Source organism: Triplophysa rosa, linkage group LG4, assembly GCF_024868665.1.
Source record: "Triplophysa rosa linkage group LG4, Trosa_1v2, whole genome shotgun sequence".
NCBI classification, from domain to species: Eukaryota; Metazoa; Chordata; class Actinopteri; order Cypriniformes; family Nemacheilidae; genus Triplophysa; species Triplophysa rosa.
Genome location: NC_079893.1, coordinates 11,204,145 through 11,222,060, shown reverse-complemented (window position 1 = coordinate 11,222,060; position 17,916 = coordinate 11,204,145). Strand labels below are relative to the sequence as shown.

At 37.8% G+C, this 17,916-nt stretch overlaps 1 protein-coding gene across 1 annotated transcript in view; it reads right to left on the bottom strand.

Moving 5' to 3' along the window:
• The window catches only part of zcchc7 (zinc finger, CCHC domain containing 7), a 67,908-nt gene extending 53,775 nt beyond the window's left edge, over positions 1–14,133 (bottom strand). Inside the window, exons 1-2 of the mRNA XM_057332340.1 lie at positions 14,052–14,133; positions 12,281–12,882 (exon numbers count right to left, since the gene is read on the bottom strand). Coding sequence (XP_057188323.1) covers positions 12,281–12,882; positions 14,052–14,059 — 610 coding nt within the window. The 5' untranslated portion in view covers positions 14,060–14,133. The remainder of the gene's footprint in view (positions 1–12,280; positions 12,883–14,051) is intronic.
• Between the last annotated feature and the right edge of the window lie 3,783 nt (positions 14,134–17,916).

The following is a 17,916-nucleotide window of genomic DNA, read 5'->3' as shown; positions in this document are numbered from 1 at the left end:
AACATTCAGAAAATTGACATTTTATTACATAAAGGAAAAAGGGAAACAAAAAGAATAAGGTTAAAACTGTGGCTGTTAAACAAAACAAATACAAGTACAATTTATCCAAAATTAAAGTGTGAGGGAGTGCAACATAAATGATTGACAGCTATCATTTATATTTATGGAAGTCTGGGTGTGGCCTCATTAAAGAGTGGAGATATACCAGAGACACAGAGAATACACAAATAGAGTAGAAGAATGAGTGAGGGAGAGCGAGAGAGTGAAAAAAAGAGAGCGGGAGGGAAAATAAGGTAATGGCAGTAAAAGAACACTACATCCAATAGGATATAATGGGTGTCAAGGCCAGGTTCACTATAGCAAAGATGGCAGTCGAGTCATCATAGACACCACAGACCAGAAACACAACTAAAACCAGAACGGTCCAAATCACACTCACCCAACTACAAACAACTACAAAAAAGGGAAAGCAAAAAGAAATTTGAGTTTGCTTACCTTTCTTTATGGCTTGCAGTGTATAAAACACTCATTCATACAGCCTTAACTTATACCCATCTGTAACCAGTGCTATAGTCCAGACTAATGACAAAGTTTAGTGTTCACAGGGCGAAAACCCAGACAGAACCAAAAAGGGGAGGGGAAAAACACTGAAAAAAGATAAAAAGGGGGTAAGAGGAAATTAAAAAGGGACAAAGGAAGAAAAAAGAAAGTGTGACCACTGAGGAAGGCTCAACAACTAATTCAAGTTCACAGACCCCCCCCCTTCTCGAGGTTTCCCCCTTCGTTTGGAGGCTATCGTTTTTCTTGTCTGTTCCGTTTGAGTGGGGTCCAAGGGGCCCCTTCATCCCAAAATCAGATAGATTCAGAGAAACAACCTGTGTGTTTGTGTGTGTGTGGGACAGGACAAACAGTGAAGGATCTGGGGGATGTTTTTCTCTTGTCCTGTCCATCTTTCAGATCAACATCGATGGATATGCGACACAGTCTGCCACTCGGTTTGTGTGTGTATCTGTTACCTTATAGTAACCGTAACACCCATCGACTGAGGAGAATTGGATTTGAGGGTATGTGTGTTGTGAGCTGAATGTAGGTTGTTCGGCGGACGAACATCACACAGTTACGAGACTTAGCAACTGGAGAGAATTGGATTTGGGAGAGTATAGTGTATGCGCTTAAATGAAATTAGTCACTGCTGTCTAAAGCTTTTGGCCGGTGCATCACAAACACAATCACACTTGACACAAATTCCCTCATGCACCCTATAAAGAGCGCATACTACAGTCACAGGTATGTCTGTGACTTATGAACATTTTAACAGATATGTGTTTATTAACCCTTTCGAACACAATATAGTGTTTTAGCGCTATAAATCTGAAAGATTTTTATAACAAAAAAAGGCAAATTCACCCAATGCATTTTTTACCATAATTATCACATTTTGTTTTATTTGTGGTTGGGTTTTTATATATTAATTTGGTTGATATTATATGCATATATAGAAACGAAAACGAAAAATCACTTGTTTGACACAATATGTGAATTCAAATGTTTCGGTTCATTGCCATGGCTGATAAATTGGCTTGGTATTTGGATTTTTTTTATATAATATAATTATAATATAACGTAATAGTGTCCTATATATTGTTTATTATGTTCCTATACATTTTATTTATATTTACATGCTTTTATCTGTTTGAGATTAAGAATGTTTCATGGTTTCAAGTCGGTTTTAATGCTACGTTTAAAGCTAAATGCTACTAATTAGCCACATAATACACAATAGTTTTAACCATTTTCTGTATGTTGGCCTCTTATTGGCCACAGTGCTTTTTAAATATCAGTATCGGCCATTAAAAAACATTTCTGTCATTTCTGTCAACCACCAATTTTCAGAGAGAACAACACTTTTTGATGATAGGACAGCCAATGCCTAAAATACCCAAATATCAAATCAACCCAGCTGATATATCAATCACTATCTTAAAAAAGTCCAATTGTGGTCATGGCTGTCGCTTGAATTTGTAGTGTGGGACGTCCTCCATTTGCTTAGCAGCTAAGACAAGTTTAGCGGGTCAGTCCTTGTCACACCCTTTGCTACCCCACAGACTACACTAGTCCAGTCAGTGACCACCACCCTAAAAAATGTTTAAAAAAATGTTTTCTTCAACCAAGCCTTGGGTCAAAATGGGACAACCCCAACCTTTGGGTCAACCTATAATGGATTGTTATAACCTAAAATGCTGGATTGTTTTAATTCTTGTTTGGTCAAAAATAAAAACATTCTGTGTTCATTTAACCCGTCAGTTGGGTTCAATCCCTTTGTCCCAACGCCAATATTTATTAGGAGGAGAAAAATAATAACACACAATCTAATGTATAATATACAATATAATATGGCCTCCACCCTCATTACCCACAATTCAACCTCATGACCTCCCATTTGAACCATCCTTTTGTCCCCTCTCTATCACAGTTAACCCGGCAGAGGAAATCTCTCTCATTTAGACACATAAACACACACACACGGGGCAAGCTCTCCAGCCACTTCCTCAAGGCACCCCTCCCTTACATGACCCACATGTTCTGGAGTGCAGGGTCAAGCCCCAGAGATCAGAGACACAGAAGAGAAAAAGAGAGACAGAGAGCTGGCCCTTTCCTCCCGGTGAACCCCTCCTTCCCTCCCTCTCTCACTCTCATCCTCCACTGAATCTCTCTCTCTGGGTAACAAAAGCAGGCCAGGGCAGTAGAAGGCCCCCTCTGCACATGAGTGTGAGAAGCATGATCGACAGAGCAGAAATACCAGCCCACAGACTCCTTCACAGGCACCATTCAAATGAGCCAGAGAGAGAGATGGATAGATGGATGAAGGGAAAAAGAGATGAAAAAAGACACAATGAAACGGTCTGTATTTGTAGGGAATAACTCGAAAAACGAAAGAGAGGAGAAGAAAGAGCAGAAAACGAATAAAGGCAACAGGAAGGAATCTCTGAATGGAAATGAGGACAAGGCATTCAGAAAGACGGGGGGGGGGGAGAAAAAGGAGGTTAGGTGCTTTGCTGAGCTTTGCAGGTTAACCTAATGTGTAGATCTAGAGAGATTTGCAAATACATTTTTATTCATCTATGATTAAACTCTCCCACAACCTCGCTTCCGCTCTGACAGGAGGTTTGTTATGTTTTGTTTGTTTTTTCCGTCTACATACACAGAAATATTCCCTCATCGCTTTTCCTGCGCGTTCTCACGCGCATGCAAATGAAGTTTTCAACGAGTAAAGCCTGATGCATGCCCCCGCGCACACACCTGCTTGATAAGTCTGTTAAACACACAAACATGCTCGCACAGTAACTTTACAGCAAATGTGGGTGGATAAGAGATTCACAGATTCAGTGATTAGGATGTACACACAGCCTATAAAGCAGAGTGCTCTGGGAATTAATACAAATGTATGCTTACATTCACAAGCATGCAACATGGGTAGAAAGAAAAACCAGCATAATATAAATGAGGGCAAAACTACATTCAGAGTGAAGGTTAAGGGTTTTAAGAAAATATTGTTTGTCCATACTATAATGTTTGCACTGTTCCAAACCTGTGAGTAAATGATGACAGAATTTTCATTTTTGGATGAACTATCCCTTTAACGCAGGGATCTCCAACCCTGCTCCTGGTGAGCTACCGTCCTGCAAACTGCAGCTCCAACCCTGTTTCAACACACCTGTCTGTAATTATCAAGCAACCCTGAATACCTTAGCTATGTCCTAATTCGGGGGCTGCGTCCTTTGAAGGCTGCATTTTAAGACCGATTATGTCACAGCAGCGCGACTGAAGGCTGGGTAAGGCTGTCCCGAATCAAAGGTTGCTTCAAATGCAACCCCAAAATGCAACCTTATTTCCACGGGTTTTTAAGGATAGAACGAATGTATCCTTTCACAACGCTTCATTATGTAAGGTCTTTATACACCTCTGAAGACATAGTTATGTATATAATATTGCATTTCTGTCAATGGATCCCCCAAATAATTACACACTGGACCTTTACATATTAATTCAAAACTTTAATTAAATAAAACTATGTAATTCACAAAAACGGTCCATTTCAGTGTTTTAATATTATAAATGATGTCAGGGTTTTTCCTGGCTCAAAATGAGGCAGAGGTGGTGCCATCCTGATCTTGTACACACACGTAGGCGTAGCGTACCTTTAAGTGTCTTAACCAAAGTGACTTTGACATATCAAGGCCCGGTTTCACAAACACGGCTTAGCTTAAGCCAGGACTATGCCTCAGTTGAATTAAGACATTTATGTCGCTTTTATAAAAATGCGTAGAAGAATACATTACTGGTGTGCATCTCGAGACAAACTAGGGCTGCAGCTATCGATTCTTTTACTAATCGAGTATTCTACTGATTTTCCATCGATTAATCGGGTATTCGGATAATAAAAACTTTTTCTTTATTAAAAAGCAATACTAAATATACAAGAGAAAATAAGACAGGTCTCTTAAAATGAGTAAAACAACTCATTTGTTTCCTTTTTAGAACAATTAAAATTTTAATTGCTGAAATTGCATACATTAATATCTGTGAAAACTAAACCCATTTAGTACATTCTATTGCCATATTAAATTCAAAATGCAATATAATACAAATATATAAATAAGAAACATGTTCAAAGGTAAACGACTAACTTCAGCTTATGCATGATGCATTTAGTTTATATAAATTAGTTTTGGTTTCTTTTTTTACTATTAAATAGTAATATATAGCCTATGACTTTTATTATGGCAGGTTGTCGGAAGACGCTTATTTTTTAGTATGTCTGTTTCTTCACTCAAACAATAACATGTTCGTGAAATAAGTTCATGTCCTCATTCAGCGCAGACGCAGACAAATTCATGAGCATCACGCGTGTAGCACGCTAAACTGTGCAGTTCATTCACGCAGACACGCAGAACAGCCAGATGACATGGGTAAATAACAGGATTCGGAGTCCACAAGTCCGCATCTAGTTTGATGGACTCAATGCAGCCGGAAAACAAGTTTCACTCGCAAAATAGACTAAAACTAAGTAAAATAGCAGTTCACCATTTCAATAAGCTATCACTTATTTATCAGCATGAGAAATACGTGTGAGCGTGTGAACAGACTAAAATGTGTGTGTCTCACGGTGAATGTGTGAGACTTGAGAGCCCTGTAACATGAACAGAGTTTAGCGGGCTGTGTGTCAGTAATAACGGTCCGTGGGGAAACGCAGTGCTCCGTGTGTACTGTGGTTAAATGGATTAAACAAAGCTTCGAGGCAACAAAATTTGCCTCGATGATTTTTTGTATTCGAATTACTCGAGGAATCGTTTCAGCCCTAAGACAAACCAATGGCACTGATATATTTTAAGATGTTTCTGACAGGGCTCTAGACTGAGACCAAAATGCTCGCAAATGTGACCTTTTTTTATAACGTGCGACGTAAAATTTCAGAGGGTCGCGATAAATCTACACCTTGCTGGATAAATGTTGAAATATGACACGTTTATGTACAGTAGATTAAAACAGCCCAACACAGGCCTCTAGACTGCGACCAAAATGGTCGCGAATGCGATCGGGGTTTTTTTTTACGTGCAAAGTAAAATTTCACAGGGTCTCGCATTGGTGCGAGTTGCCCTGCCAAACATTTATTTTAACATTTAATGTGATTTACGAGTGGTGAATGACGCGCTTGTGATTAGTGAAGGAAAGAGCGAGCAGAGAGCTCGTGCACTCCCTAGGTCTCCAAACTAAAGTGTGTGTTTGACTTCATTCGGTGTTGCGCAGACCGAACAGCATAAAAGCATCGCGGGACAGAGCACTCCATATGCTTTTAAAACGCTCTCACGGAACATTGATGTCATATTCCGATCATTCTGTGCAGCACTTAATGAAGTCGAACACGTTGGTTTCTGAACTGTCTCTCTCCCTCACAAATTTATCAAAAGCAAGGTCGAAAGTCAGAATCAATGTTTCAAGTGGCGCATTCAGAGAATATTTTTGTGTTAATGTGCTCAAAACAATGTTGACTTTTCTTCCCTGACAAGTGTTCCCCACATGCAGCTGACATAAAGGAAAAATCCTATCCAATGAAATGTTTTCCGTGTTAACTTCTATCTTTTGCGATGTCTTAACAGCTGTGAAAAACAAACAGCGCATCAATGTCCGCTAATGTCCGATTCCCGATGTGATGACTCATTTGAACCGATTCATTTTTTTTGAAACAACTCATATATGAAACACTAAACTCACGAGACTCACTGTCTGAACCCATCAAGTCAGTCACTCAAAACACCTCAGAACACAAGTGTGCTTAAGACCATTTAACAAGAGTGGTTAGTAAGATTTAGTATTGACTATTTAAAGTTTATTTATGACAATGTGTAGTAAAGTACATATATAATAATTAAGTTCCGAGTTACTTTTGAGTTTTGAGCTAGCTAATTTGGTTTAATTTTAATCGGTCAAAATAATGAAGGCAGTGGCAAAATTACAGCTTTTTGTAAAGAGGGCAATAAAAGAGGATTGTGAAGAGTAACAGGTTATATTTGTGTCAGATCATTTCATAGCCAATATATAACTTGAATATAAAACTAAATAATAACAACTCTATAAAATAACAAATACAACGTTTCGTTGCATTTATTTTGGATTTATTGGGCTCGCAAGTGTTAAAGCGCAAATATGAAGTGGTCTATAGCCGACTATTTTAAAAGACAGAGTGACAAACTAACAGAAAGATTCTTCAACTGAGGTCATTATGCAAGGTCTTTATCAGAATCAGAAAGAGCTTTATTGCCAAGTGTCCTTGGACACACAAGGAACTGTCTTAGTGACAGAAGCTTCCAGTGCACATACAGGTTAAAAAAGTAACAAGGCACAGGCAACAAAACGTAAAAAATAAATATGTGCGAGACAATACACATTTGGCAAAAAGGACAATATTAGACAAAAGGACAATAGGCAGTACACATTGTATGTGCAGATGTGCTATATACAAATTATGCAGGGGAATGCGGATAGCGGAATATTATATAAATTACTATATGATTACTATAAAAAAGGTGCGACCAAATTGTAAATTGGTGCGACGAAATGAGAAAGTGGGTCGCACCAGTGCGACCAGTGGGAAAAATGAGTCTAGAGCCCTGTTCTAGGCAAGTTATATTCAGTTAAGACATGGAACATTAAACATTAATTTTAGTCTGGGACTAGCCTTAAGCCTTGTCTGTGAAACCGGGCCTAAAAGTTCTAATAAAATTAAATGAAAATGACAATTATTAAGTTATATATAACATAACTTTTATTCAACCAAACATACATTTTTCAAAAAAAAATTACTTTTCAGCCCACAATAGCAAAATGAATTAACCAGTCTTACTAAATGAGCAAAGCTCATTCACATCTTGCATTCTCTGTGGTTCACTTTAAATGATTGAATGATCTCTTATACTCGCTAGTGACTGAAAAGTTCAATAGTTTAAATGAATCTGTTCAAATGAGTCATTCGTGTGCGAGTCGTTCTGAACGCAATGTGCGTTCATACTGGCGAACTCGCTGTGTACAGTATACGCCGATTCAACGATCCAACTGCACAGCTAAAGACATTACAATGATGTACGTCATGTTAATTTAAGAAATTTCAAGAAATTAAGCGTACTTGGATGTAAAACAAACAGCCGTGAAACACAGCTAGCTCTTGTTCTGCAACTATTTTTAGCACCTAAGTGTGCTGATAACGAAACAGCGCCTTCACTGTGGCGTAATGCCGCAACTGCAGTTACAAATTACAGTCTGTTAAATGCAAGCAGTATTTCTTGTAAAGACACCCGACATAATTTTGTCGAGAGTCTGAGGCGGCATGACATTTGACGGAGGCGGCCGCCTCCAGTTTCTCTATGCAGGAAAAACCCTGGATGTTGTTAATTAACATTATTGGTACATTATTGTTTTTTAAACTCCTAATGTTGGTTAATTTAATATACTGTTGCAGGGCTCTAGACTCAATTTTCCCACTGGTCGCACTGGTGCGACTCACTTTCTCAGTTGGTCGCACCAATTTATAATTTGGTCGCACCCCTTTTTATAGCAATAATAATGACCTTGGCTAGGTTTCACGAAACCTTAACGCTACGTCATTCTTAAGTTATATATATTAAGAGTGGTAGCAATATAGACGTAGTGATACGAAGGTTTCGGGAAACCCAGCCCTTGACCATACCATAATGAACTTCTTTCAAGATATATATTGGCTATGAAATGATCTGACATATAACCTGTCAATATTTACAATCCTCCTTTGTTGCCCTCTTTGCAAAAAGCTGTAATTTTGCCACTGGCCTTCATTTGTCAGACCTTATTTTTAAGTAACAGTCTTTTATTTTTACCACATTAAATTAAATCCAATTAGCTACCTCAAAACTCAGAAGTAACTCGGAACAAAATTATTATACTTTACTTTAAACACTAAATCTTACAGTCTTGTTAAATGGTCTAAGCACGCTTGTGTTCTAGGGTGTTTTGAGTGACTGACTTGATGGGTTCAGACAGCGAGTCTCGTGTTTGACATATGAGTTGTTTCAACAAAATGTATCAGTTCAAATGAGTCATTAGGTCACGAATCGGACATTAGCGGACATTGACGCGCTGTTTGTTTTTCACAGCTGTAAGACATCGCAAAAGATATAAGTTAACACGGAAAACACTTCACTGGATAGGATTTTTGCTTTACGTATGTCAGCTGCATGTGCGGAACACTCAGGGAAGAAAGGGCAACATGTTTTTGAGCACATTCACACCCAGCTGTAATTCAGGTAAAAAATATTCTCTGAATGTGCCACGTGAAACGTGGATTCTGTGTCCTGACCTTGCTTTTGATAAACGTGTGAGGGAGAGAGATAGTTCAGAAAACTATATGTTCGACTTCATTAAGCGCCGCGCAGAACGATCGGAATATGACATCAATGTTGTGAGAGCATTTTAAAAGCATATGGAGCAGAGTCTGTCCCGCGATGCTTTTATGCCTTTCGGTCTGGGCAACACCAAATGAAGTCAAACGCACACTTAAGTTTGGAGACAGAGGGAGTGCACGAGCTCTCTGCTCGCTGTTTCCTGCACTTATCACAAGAGCGTCATTCACCACTCATAAATCACATTAAATGTTAAAATAAATGTTTGGTAAGGCAACTCGCACCAATGCGAGACCCTGTGAAATTTTACTTTGCACGTAAAAAAAAAAAAACGATCGCATTCGCGACCATTTTGGTCGCAGTCTAGAGGCCTACATAAACGTGTCATATTTCAACATTTATCTAGCAAGGTGTAGATTTATAGCACCACCATGACCAGAGACATAGCCAACATAGGGTATTCATCCTTGGGTTATACTCTTCGTTGTGTTCACTCTGCATAGTGTTCACAAAATGACATCGCCAACTACTGACCAAGCATTAATAATACAGTGTTTTTACTCATTTTCGCCAACACATTCTCACTTCAAAACTCAAAACATATTGACGTTCAGGCAGCGTCACTCCGTGTGGGTAATCCGTTGCTTTCCATGAGAAACCATCAGTGTCAAGACACGAGTTGTTTGTAATACTTTTATAGTTTTTTGGTCAGTTTTAGGGCTGCACAATTAATCACGATTTTTACTAAATATTGCGTAAATCGACCCGTCGATTGTGACTATGATATTGCGATGATTACGATTATGTTTATGCGCAGCATGTCTGTGAAGCACGGCTCTTTGATCAGTATGTTAGTAAGATACCACTAAATCCTATTGAAGTCAAGCTGGCAATGTGTCGATTTTTTTTAATGCGTAGCTGGTCCGTGAAGCACAGCTCTGGAATCAGTAGGAAATGCTTCTCGATCTAAAAGCAGTGCGAGTTTGAGTCGCTTATAATGTGCATTTGAAAAAGCAACACCTGTCAAACATGATCATTATAAATATACTTTATTATCATAAAAATACCTGATGAGGCTAGAGTAACAGTGATCATGGATTAAAGTGAAAAAAATTCTTCTGACTGATTTTTTTTTCAGGCCAAGTCATATTCCTTTAACCAATAGCGTTTTAAAGGGAGATGTTTTGAACCACTTTACATAGTAATTCCAGTTTCCGTATTTTAAAAGCTATTTTAATCTATGAAAAAATTATACTTACCTAGACAAATAATTAACCATCTAAAACTTTTCAGTGCATTTTTGTATTTATCTTATAAGACCAAACAATGTTTTCTGAAACTCTTAATAATTAACAGAAAAAAGAACAAAATAAAAGGACCACTAAAGACCAAAAATGTTGTTTGTATGTCTCCAGAGTGCTTTTCACTTTTTCTGCCTTTTGGCTGTGAAATCATATTCCTGAAGCTTGGCTACACCTGACACCGTTTCAGTGTTTGACAAGCTACAGTGACTAGTTACAGTGTTTGACAAGCTACAGTAACTAGTTACAGTGTTTGACTAGCTACAGTGACTAGTTGCAGTGTTTGACTAGCTTGTCCAAGGCGACCGTTAAGAAGGTAGCATATCGCTTTAACATTTCCATGGCGACGCGGCACTGCTTATCACGTGACTCACCGCAGAGCCACAGCAGCTGTATGACTGATGCATTGCTTTTACATCATTTTTCTTTTTTACTCAAAAAAATTCACAAACTGTTAACTATGTCATGAAATATCTGACATTCCGATTGTCAGATATGTGCATGTGAATGTGTTTTGTTGTTTAAACACCTTTATAATGATCGCGTTAGTTGAGCTATAAACGGGCGCCGCCATGTTTGTTTCTGCCGTGGTCTGGAGATCTGTCGGATTTACATCACGTGAATTCATCCACTTCTCTTAAAAACACAAACGAAAGTGATCTTAACAATTGCTTAAATTGCAGATACTGTGTCTGATCTGAATAAAACATCCGTCAAACTACATTTGAGGAGACTTCCATAGACATCAGTGTGTATTATGCAATCTCTAAATGTATTTTGTAGGCACGTGTATAGTATGTCTAACGGCTAAATTAAACATTATGTGGTTGAAAGCACTGCATAGTTGTGATATGTGACAGGATTGAGTCAGTCTCTGGCTCAGTGCCAGCCAAAGCGCGTAATGTTCTAATCACACCGGTGTGATCGTACGCGTCAAAGGGTTAACAACATTATGAAAAGTGAATTAAAGACATTAAGGACAGGCTGGAACTCTGCAATTGACGGAAATCCGTCGTAGACTCGCTGCAATTAACGGAAATCCGTCGTAGCGACGGAGAACTTTAATCCATGAGTATTAAAAAATGTCCATAAGAATTTCCTAGATTCTTGAACGTGTTATGGTCTTCTTCTGCAGTGCGTATTTGAAGTTTCCGCACGAGAGCGCCCTCTGGCTTTCGGATGCAGCAGCATTTTACCGTACTTCACTCAAAAGCTGTGCATAAATCATGTGATATTTATCGTCGGTTTATCGCGACAGCCCTACTCTGAAGGCATAGCTATGTATATTATATTGCATTTCTATAAATAGATCATCCCAAAAATTACACACAAAAGAACATTTCACCCAAAAATGAAAAACCTGTCATCATTTACTCACCCTCAAGTTGTTTTAAATATGTATAAATGTCTTAGTTCTAAGGAACACAGAAAGATATTTGGAAGAACGCTTGCAGTGTTTCCCACAGGATTTTGACTTGTGGCGCTGGTGACGTCACAAACTAATTGGCATATTCGTGACGTCATCAGGTCCCGTTTGCGTCGTGTTAGTGTTAGCACTTGATATCTGTTTATCTTCTACTCTCTGATCTGTCACATTATTCTGTATTTTACAACAGAATGCCACCAGCAGTCACTTTAACTGCTGCTAAAATCCAGATTTATAAACGCAACATCAAAAAAAAGATATTTTGAAGAATGAAGGAAAGCAAACTGTTCTGGGGCACTTTTGACTACCATTGTCATTTTTCCTACTTTGGTAGTCAATGGTGGCCATGAACTGTTTGGTTACAAGCATTCATCCAAACATATTTCTCTGTGTTCGTAAGAACAAAGACAAATAAACGGATTTGGAACAACTCGAGTAAATAATAACAGAAATTTCATTTTTGGGTGAACTGTCCCTTCAAAAGGCAGCATGATGTGAAAGGACAACCTCAGTAATTATTCACTTTCATTGTATGGCCAACAACATCTTCAACAATGGTCAAACTTTGTCCTTTCTCTTTTCTCCTCATGTCCAAAAAAAACACAACTAAACTACAGTCTTACCTTGTTTCTCACAGTTTTCCGGCAAGGAACAGTTCAGCTGGATGTTTTGATCTCCCTCATGCTTCTCCCGGCCCAGAATCATCCAGTTCTCCAATCCATCCGAGTCGGAATCTGAACCCAGACCCTCTACATAAGGGGGTACAGAGTCTGAATCAGAGTTCTCTTCTGACTCTGAATCCAATACTACAACATCACCAAGATAGACGTTTCTTGTTTGACTACGTGATGGAACGAGCGAATGGGTGTTATGAGGCGTCACCCTCCTGTGTGCTATTGATGTTTGACCTTTTTTTGCACACACGCTGTCATCTTCCTCTGTGTTATCTGATAATGTGATAGCATCTGGACCAGAGTCTATCACGATGACATCTATAGGTGCAGCAGGAGGCGGTGAGGACGTCTGCTGAGGTTGAGCCTGTGGTACTGATGACTCTTCCTCTCTAACGTCCTCATGGGTATCCTGGTTCTCAGCGCTGTAGTGCAGCTGGGAATAAAGTCGGAACTGCAGCTCGCTGTCAGCGTCCGACAGACTTGAGTCTGCTTCATCCTGGTACAGCTCATCCTCATAATCCTCGCACTCCTGGAACATCTCAAGGAGAGCCCTAAGGTGACAGCAGACATGAACTTCATCACTGCTTCGAAGAATTCAATCAATAGCCAATGACAGACATTAAATATTAAAGGTTCAATTCCCATCTTTCAACGATTTTTGTACATTTAAAGTAGAGCTGTTCTACGATTAATCACGATTAATCGTATACGGAATAAAAGTGCATGTACTGTGCATATTAATTTTGTATTTATCAACACATACATATACATGTGTATATATTAGTGGTGAAACGGATCGCAGTTGATCAGTTAATTTTTTTTGCTACTACACAAATACTTTTGAAATATGTTTTATTAAATATGTAAAAATATATTTGCATTTCTGGCAGGGCAAAGGTCTTTTAAAAAATCTAAATTACTATGATCTGTTGTGCTACTCTCTTATCCATGGACGTCTTATTGTCTATGCTTTCTAGTAAATAAAACAAAACACTTTTAGAAAGACCTACAAGGCAAGAGAGGACAAGTACTGTCATGTCCATAACGAAACGGACAATAAAAAGATCGCAGGGTACCACGATTGTGTGGCTTTGTTTAAATCGCCTGTCGTCAGCTCACAACCTTGTGTGTGTCAAGATTACAGTAAGGCTACGTCAGTTTTGTGGGAGTTTGGTCTGTTTTAACCGCATTCTACCCATTTTAACAGACAACGCTACGATTTAATGGCAAACTTTGTTAAATCTCTGACGTCCTTGACATCAGCAAGAGAGTCATCGTACTGATGATTATTTTAGTTCAGATCATACAAAACAGTTCCGAAGATCATAACCATATTATAAACATAACAAAACTCCACACATCATCAGCACCACAACACAAGTGGTTGACACTTAGCATGTAGGCTGACTTTAATGAAGTAAACACAGTACTTACTATAATAAATCAACGAATTAAGTATTTAAACTAATCGCCATCTAAAAGTCTATAAGTATCGAAAATGCTAATTAAACCGCACATGTCTGGGTGAACGTGTTAGCCTCAGTGCTATCAAGTCCATGACCCACGTGTGTTTACGCACACACAGAGGCCGGCGTAGTACTTAAGGGATAAACAGTGTGACACGGCTGTGTTTTAAAAACAGTCTTAAGCGTTCCAAAGCTCAACCACACCACAGTCTACAATCTGACTCGTGTGCTACAAGAGTGAATATAATTCAGACCTGTTCATAAGTTTCCGATCTTCGAAACGTCACACAGGGACACTCGCTTCCGGGCGCCGCAGGAAAAAACAATATGGTTGGCCAACCAATGTCGATTCCTGGGAAACTGGAGAACATTTACCGCACGCACTGAATGTTGGCGACTCTTGCGTTTGTTTGAACAAAACATGAAAGTTCTTAGTGTTGTTGAGTAAGGATTTGGACATTTTGGTAAAGGAGAGAACTGTTCTGACCGAGAAATTCTACATGAATGAGGTCTGTACGCATATTGTACTGTACGTAAGAAAGTCTGGCACAAATGTGCTTAGACCTGAAAATGAAATTGTGTTTAAAGATGCTCACATGATTTCATTGCGGAGAGGATGCACATTTATTTATTTCAGGATAAATAATATGTTTTAAATATCAAATAATATTGTGGAAGAATTACCTGTATTAAAAATATTTTTAAAAAGTTTGATTTGCGTGTTTAGTTTTTCCAAACCTTTCTGACATGTAGGCTACATATTTTGACCTTATCTTGGATAAGAACGTACTATCTTCATACCTGTAAAACCAATAAAATGACAAAGGTTATTCAATCACTTGTCAGTCTGGCCTCTTCTGAGGTCCACATTTACATATATTAACAGGTAACATATCTTTTACATACCCAAACATGTCTAAATAAATGGTATGTACCAATTTCTTTCTTCATTTCTTTATTTTATTTTTGTAAAACTATACTTTTGCCATGTACGGGTCTGTGGCATGAGTGAAGCATGCTGCCTGATGTAGGAATCACAGTCTGAATGCCATCTGATTCTGAAGACGTCTCCATGCGTGTCAATGGCAGAAAAGGCCATCAAAGCAGTGGATTGTTTTCTTTCAAAAGGTTACATTTCCTAAATGAAGCCAAAAGCCTACCACATATACCATGTCTTTGGAAAAAAGCTTTAGAAATCGTGATTGAAGCTGAAGAATGGAATGCCTGGCTGCTCTACAGAAATTGCCACATGATAAGACTGATTTCGGAGGTATTTGTTGATCGTTATTAATGTTATTGTTTTTAAAGGAAAAGGGAAGCACCCGCTGTCGGTTAATCTGCACAAATTCAAACCAGTCGGGTGTTGAAGATGGAGTCACAAGCGAGGATCCAGACCTTCCCATTCCAATATCTGATTCTGCATGGCTGTTCTGCATGAGAAAGATTTTCATTTGGGAAATGAAGCCAAATGGCCACCTTCTTCTACCCCTGCACTTATATTGCAGATGTCTCCACAGTCTGCACCTTCAGTGTGTTATTCATGTGTGACATTCACACATACTACGCTGTGATCAATATTTAAGCATACAATTATCATGGCATTGAAAGTAATAAGTCTATTTGGGTGCTGTATACAAACATACAAAACGTCCAGCAATAGAGGTGAGATAGCCCAACATGTTTTCAGTGAGTAGAGGAAAAACAAGGTATAGCAGACAAACACTTGCACACACAATACACCCATATACAGTATACTATATGTTGAATTGATATTAATAATAATACATTTGTTGGTTTTTTCTCATGTTTAGACAGATTTCAAATCTAGTCTAACAATTTAATAATTATGCACAGAAATTTGCCTGTTTTGTTTGCCAGATTTTGTTTCACAGGTCCACACAGAACATCAAGGCACAGTTTGACCCCAGCATGTCACTACACATGTCACAGGATCTGGAACAAAACACTCACTGAAGAAACCCATGTCCTCTTTGTGTGGTCTGGTGTTGTGCCAAATGTTGACAGGTTTGAAACTCTGTATTTTCTAAGAAGGTTTTCTCTTCTTCAGTAAACACTTTGACAGCTATCAGGTTAATATTAATGACACAATCAATATTTGTAAAAAATCAGAATTTGATTTAAATATTGGTACAAATTGCTTATTAAAGAAAAAAGAAAAGAAAAAAATATATATATATAATACAGGCTATACCCCATCAGTCTCTTTGAATGTCAAACTGACAAAATATAGCGCTAATGCACCTGACTAGAATGCGAAACATGTTATATTTTAGTCATTTTTAAATGCTGAATATGTCCACAACTGAGCTCTCTTGTGCAAAAAAAAATGTCATTTTATTTTAGATGTACCGAATATTTCAAATACTTCCTGCCTACATACAATAGGTCTTTATATGTAGCCTACACTTGGACATATTGCCATGCCGCCACATTATCATACAGTTATTTTTTATACTGTGAAACCATAACATCTAAATTAAACTATATAAGTATATAAAAACTTATTTTAGTTGTATGTTACTAAAGTTTTAGAAGCAATATTAATATTCATATGATGTTTTAGCGAAAGTAATTGCACTAAACTTAAATTTCGGAAGGGATACAATTCGAAAGTTAAACAAAGTGCTTCTGTAGGCCTATTACAGCTACTGCGATGTTCAAAGTTAGAAAAGACATGTTGTGAATATAATGTTGCTTTTTTAAAAAAAATCAGCTTTTAAGACTTTTCATGTTTGTTTTACTGAGCTTGCGTTTAAATATTATGGGGGGAAATAAACATTCGTTCGTTGGACTAGGCTACTCATAACACCGTTCTAAAACAAAATTAGTTGAATAATAAAATAAAGGTGTCATTAATGTTGATTTTCTTTGTATGTTTGTTTACTTTTGGTTTTAATTGTCCGCTTTCACTCTCACGTCTCGGTCAAAAGCGATTATTTCCGCTTGCAGCAGGGCAACAGACACAATTCCCACTTACACTCTCAGAGCTTTAATTACTTTATTAATTCAATTAAGAACTGAGACCGAAACACCTCATTTTGTAACCGGATCACGTTAAGACTGAGCAAATTAAAGTTACCAAGCAGAATGTGATATGTTGGTGGTCTTTGCATGAATTTCACACAACAAATCTATTTTCCAGTAAATACATTTGTTATTTAAATAGCTTTTATTTCATATTTTAGAGTGAGTTCACACAGGGATTTACAAAATATTGAATTTTAAGTAGCCTCTTATACAAATGAACCATAACTTTTCAGCTAAAAAGCATGCATAAGCAAACAATATAAGAACTTTTAATTGTACTTAAATTTACTGACTTTTTTATTTTGCTTTGTATTTAATGACAATAGCGACTAAAACCTAAAGAAATCGCATTAATGTAACCTATTCATTATTTAGCGTAAAATCTAAGGTTTAAATTATCTCACATGTTTATTAATTTTACAGTAGTTTTGTATAACAAATAACAGGCTGTAATTGTTTTAATGTCTAACTCACCATTTAGTCTTTATCTCGTCTTTTAAATATTACCTTTTTTACATAACAACAATAGGCAAATTAACCTACAAAAATAGCCTACTACAATTATTCATTAGATATTTTTTAGAAATGTGTAATAAACAATATATCGACGTGTAAACATTACATAAAGGACTTAAACAAACTTAAAAAAAGAATTATTCTAGGACTATGGTGCAATATATAAGTGAGTCAAGCTACATTTCTAACTAAACAAATAAATCGATCGATAGTAAACACAAAAATTTGCCTCACATGAGTGTCCTAAAAATTCTTCATGCGATTTGCGTTTCTTGAACAAAAAATGTGGGGAAAATTGTCGATTAACCATAAGTCTCAGAGTTAGTGCCTTGAAAAACGACAGCATTTTGATCCTAAATGTGGTGCATGGAGGGAGAAAGGGGAAGAAAGAGTGGACGTTGATGTAAGTTTATGTAAGACAAGTTTGGCCTTTGATCTTCTAGCGGAGAGGCGTGTGTAGCGAGGCGGTTACATCGCCTCAGGTCACCGTGACAACAGCCACCTGCACAGTAACCGGTGCTTACATATCTCATCAGAGACCTTCAAAATTGCCTG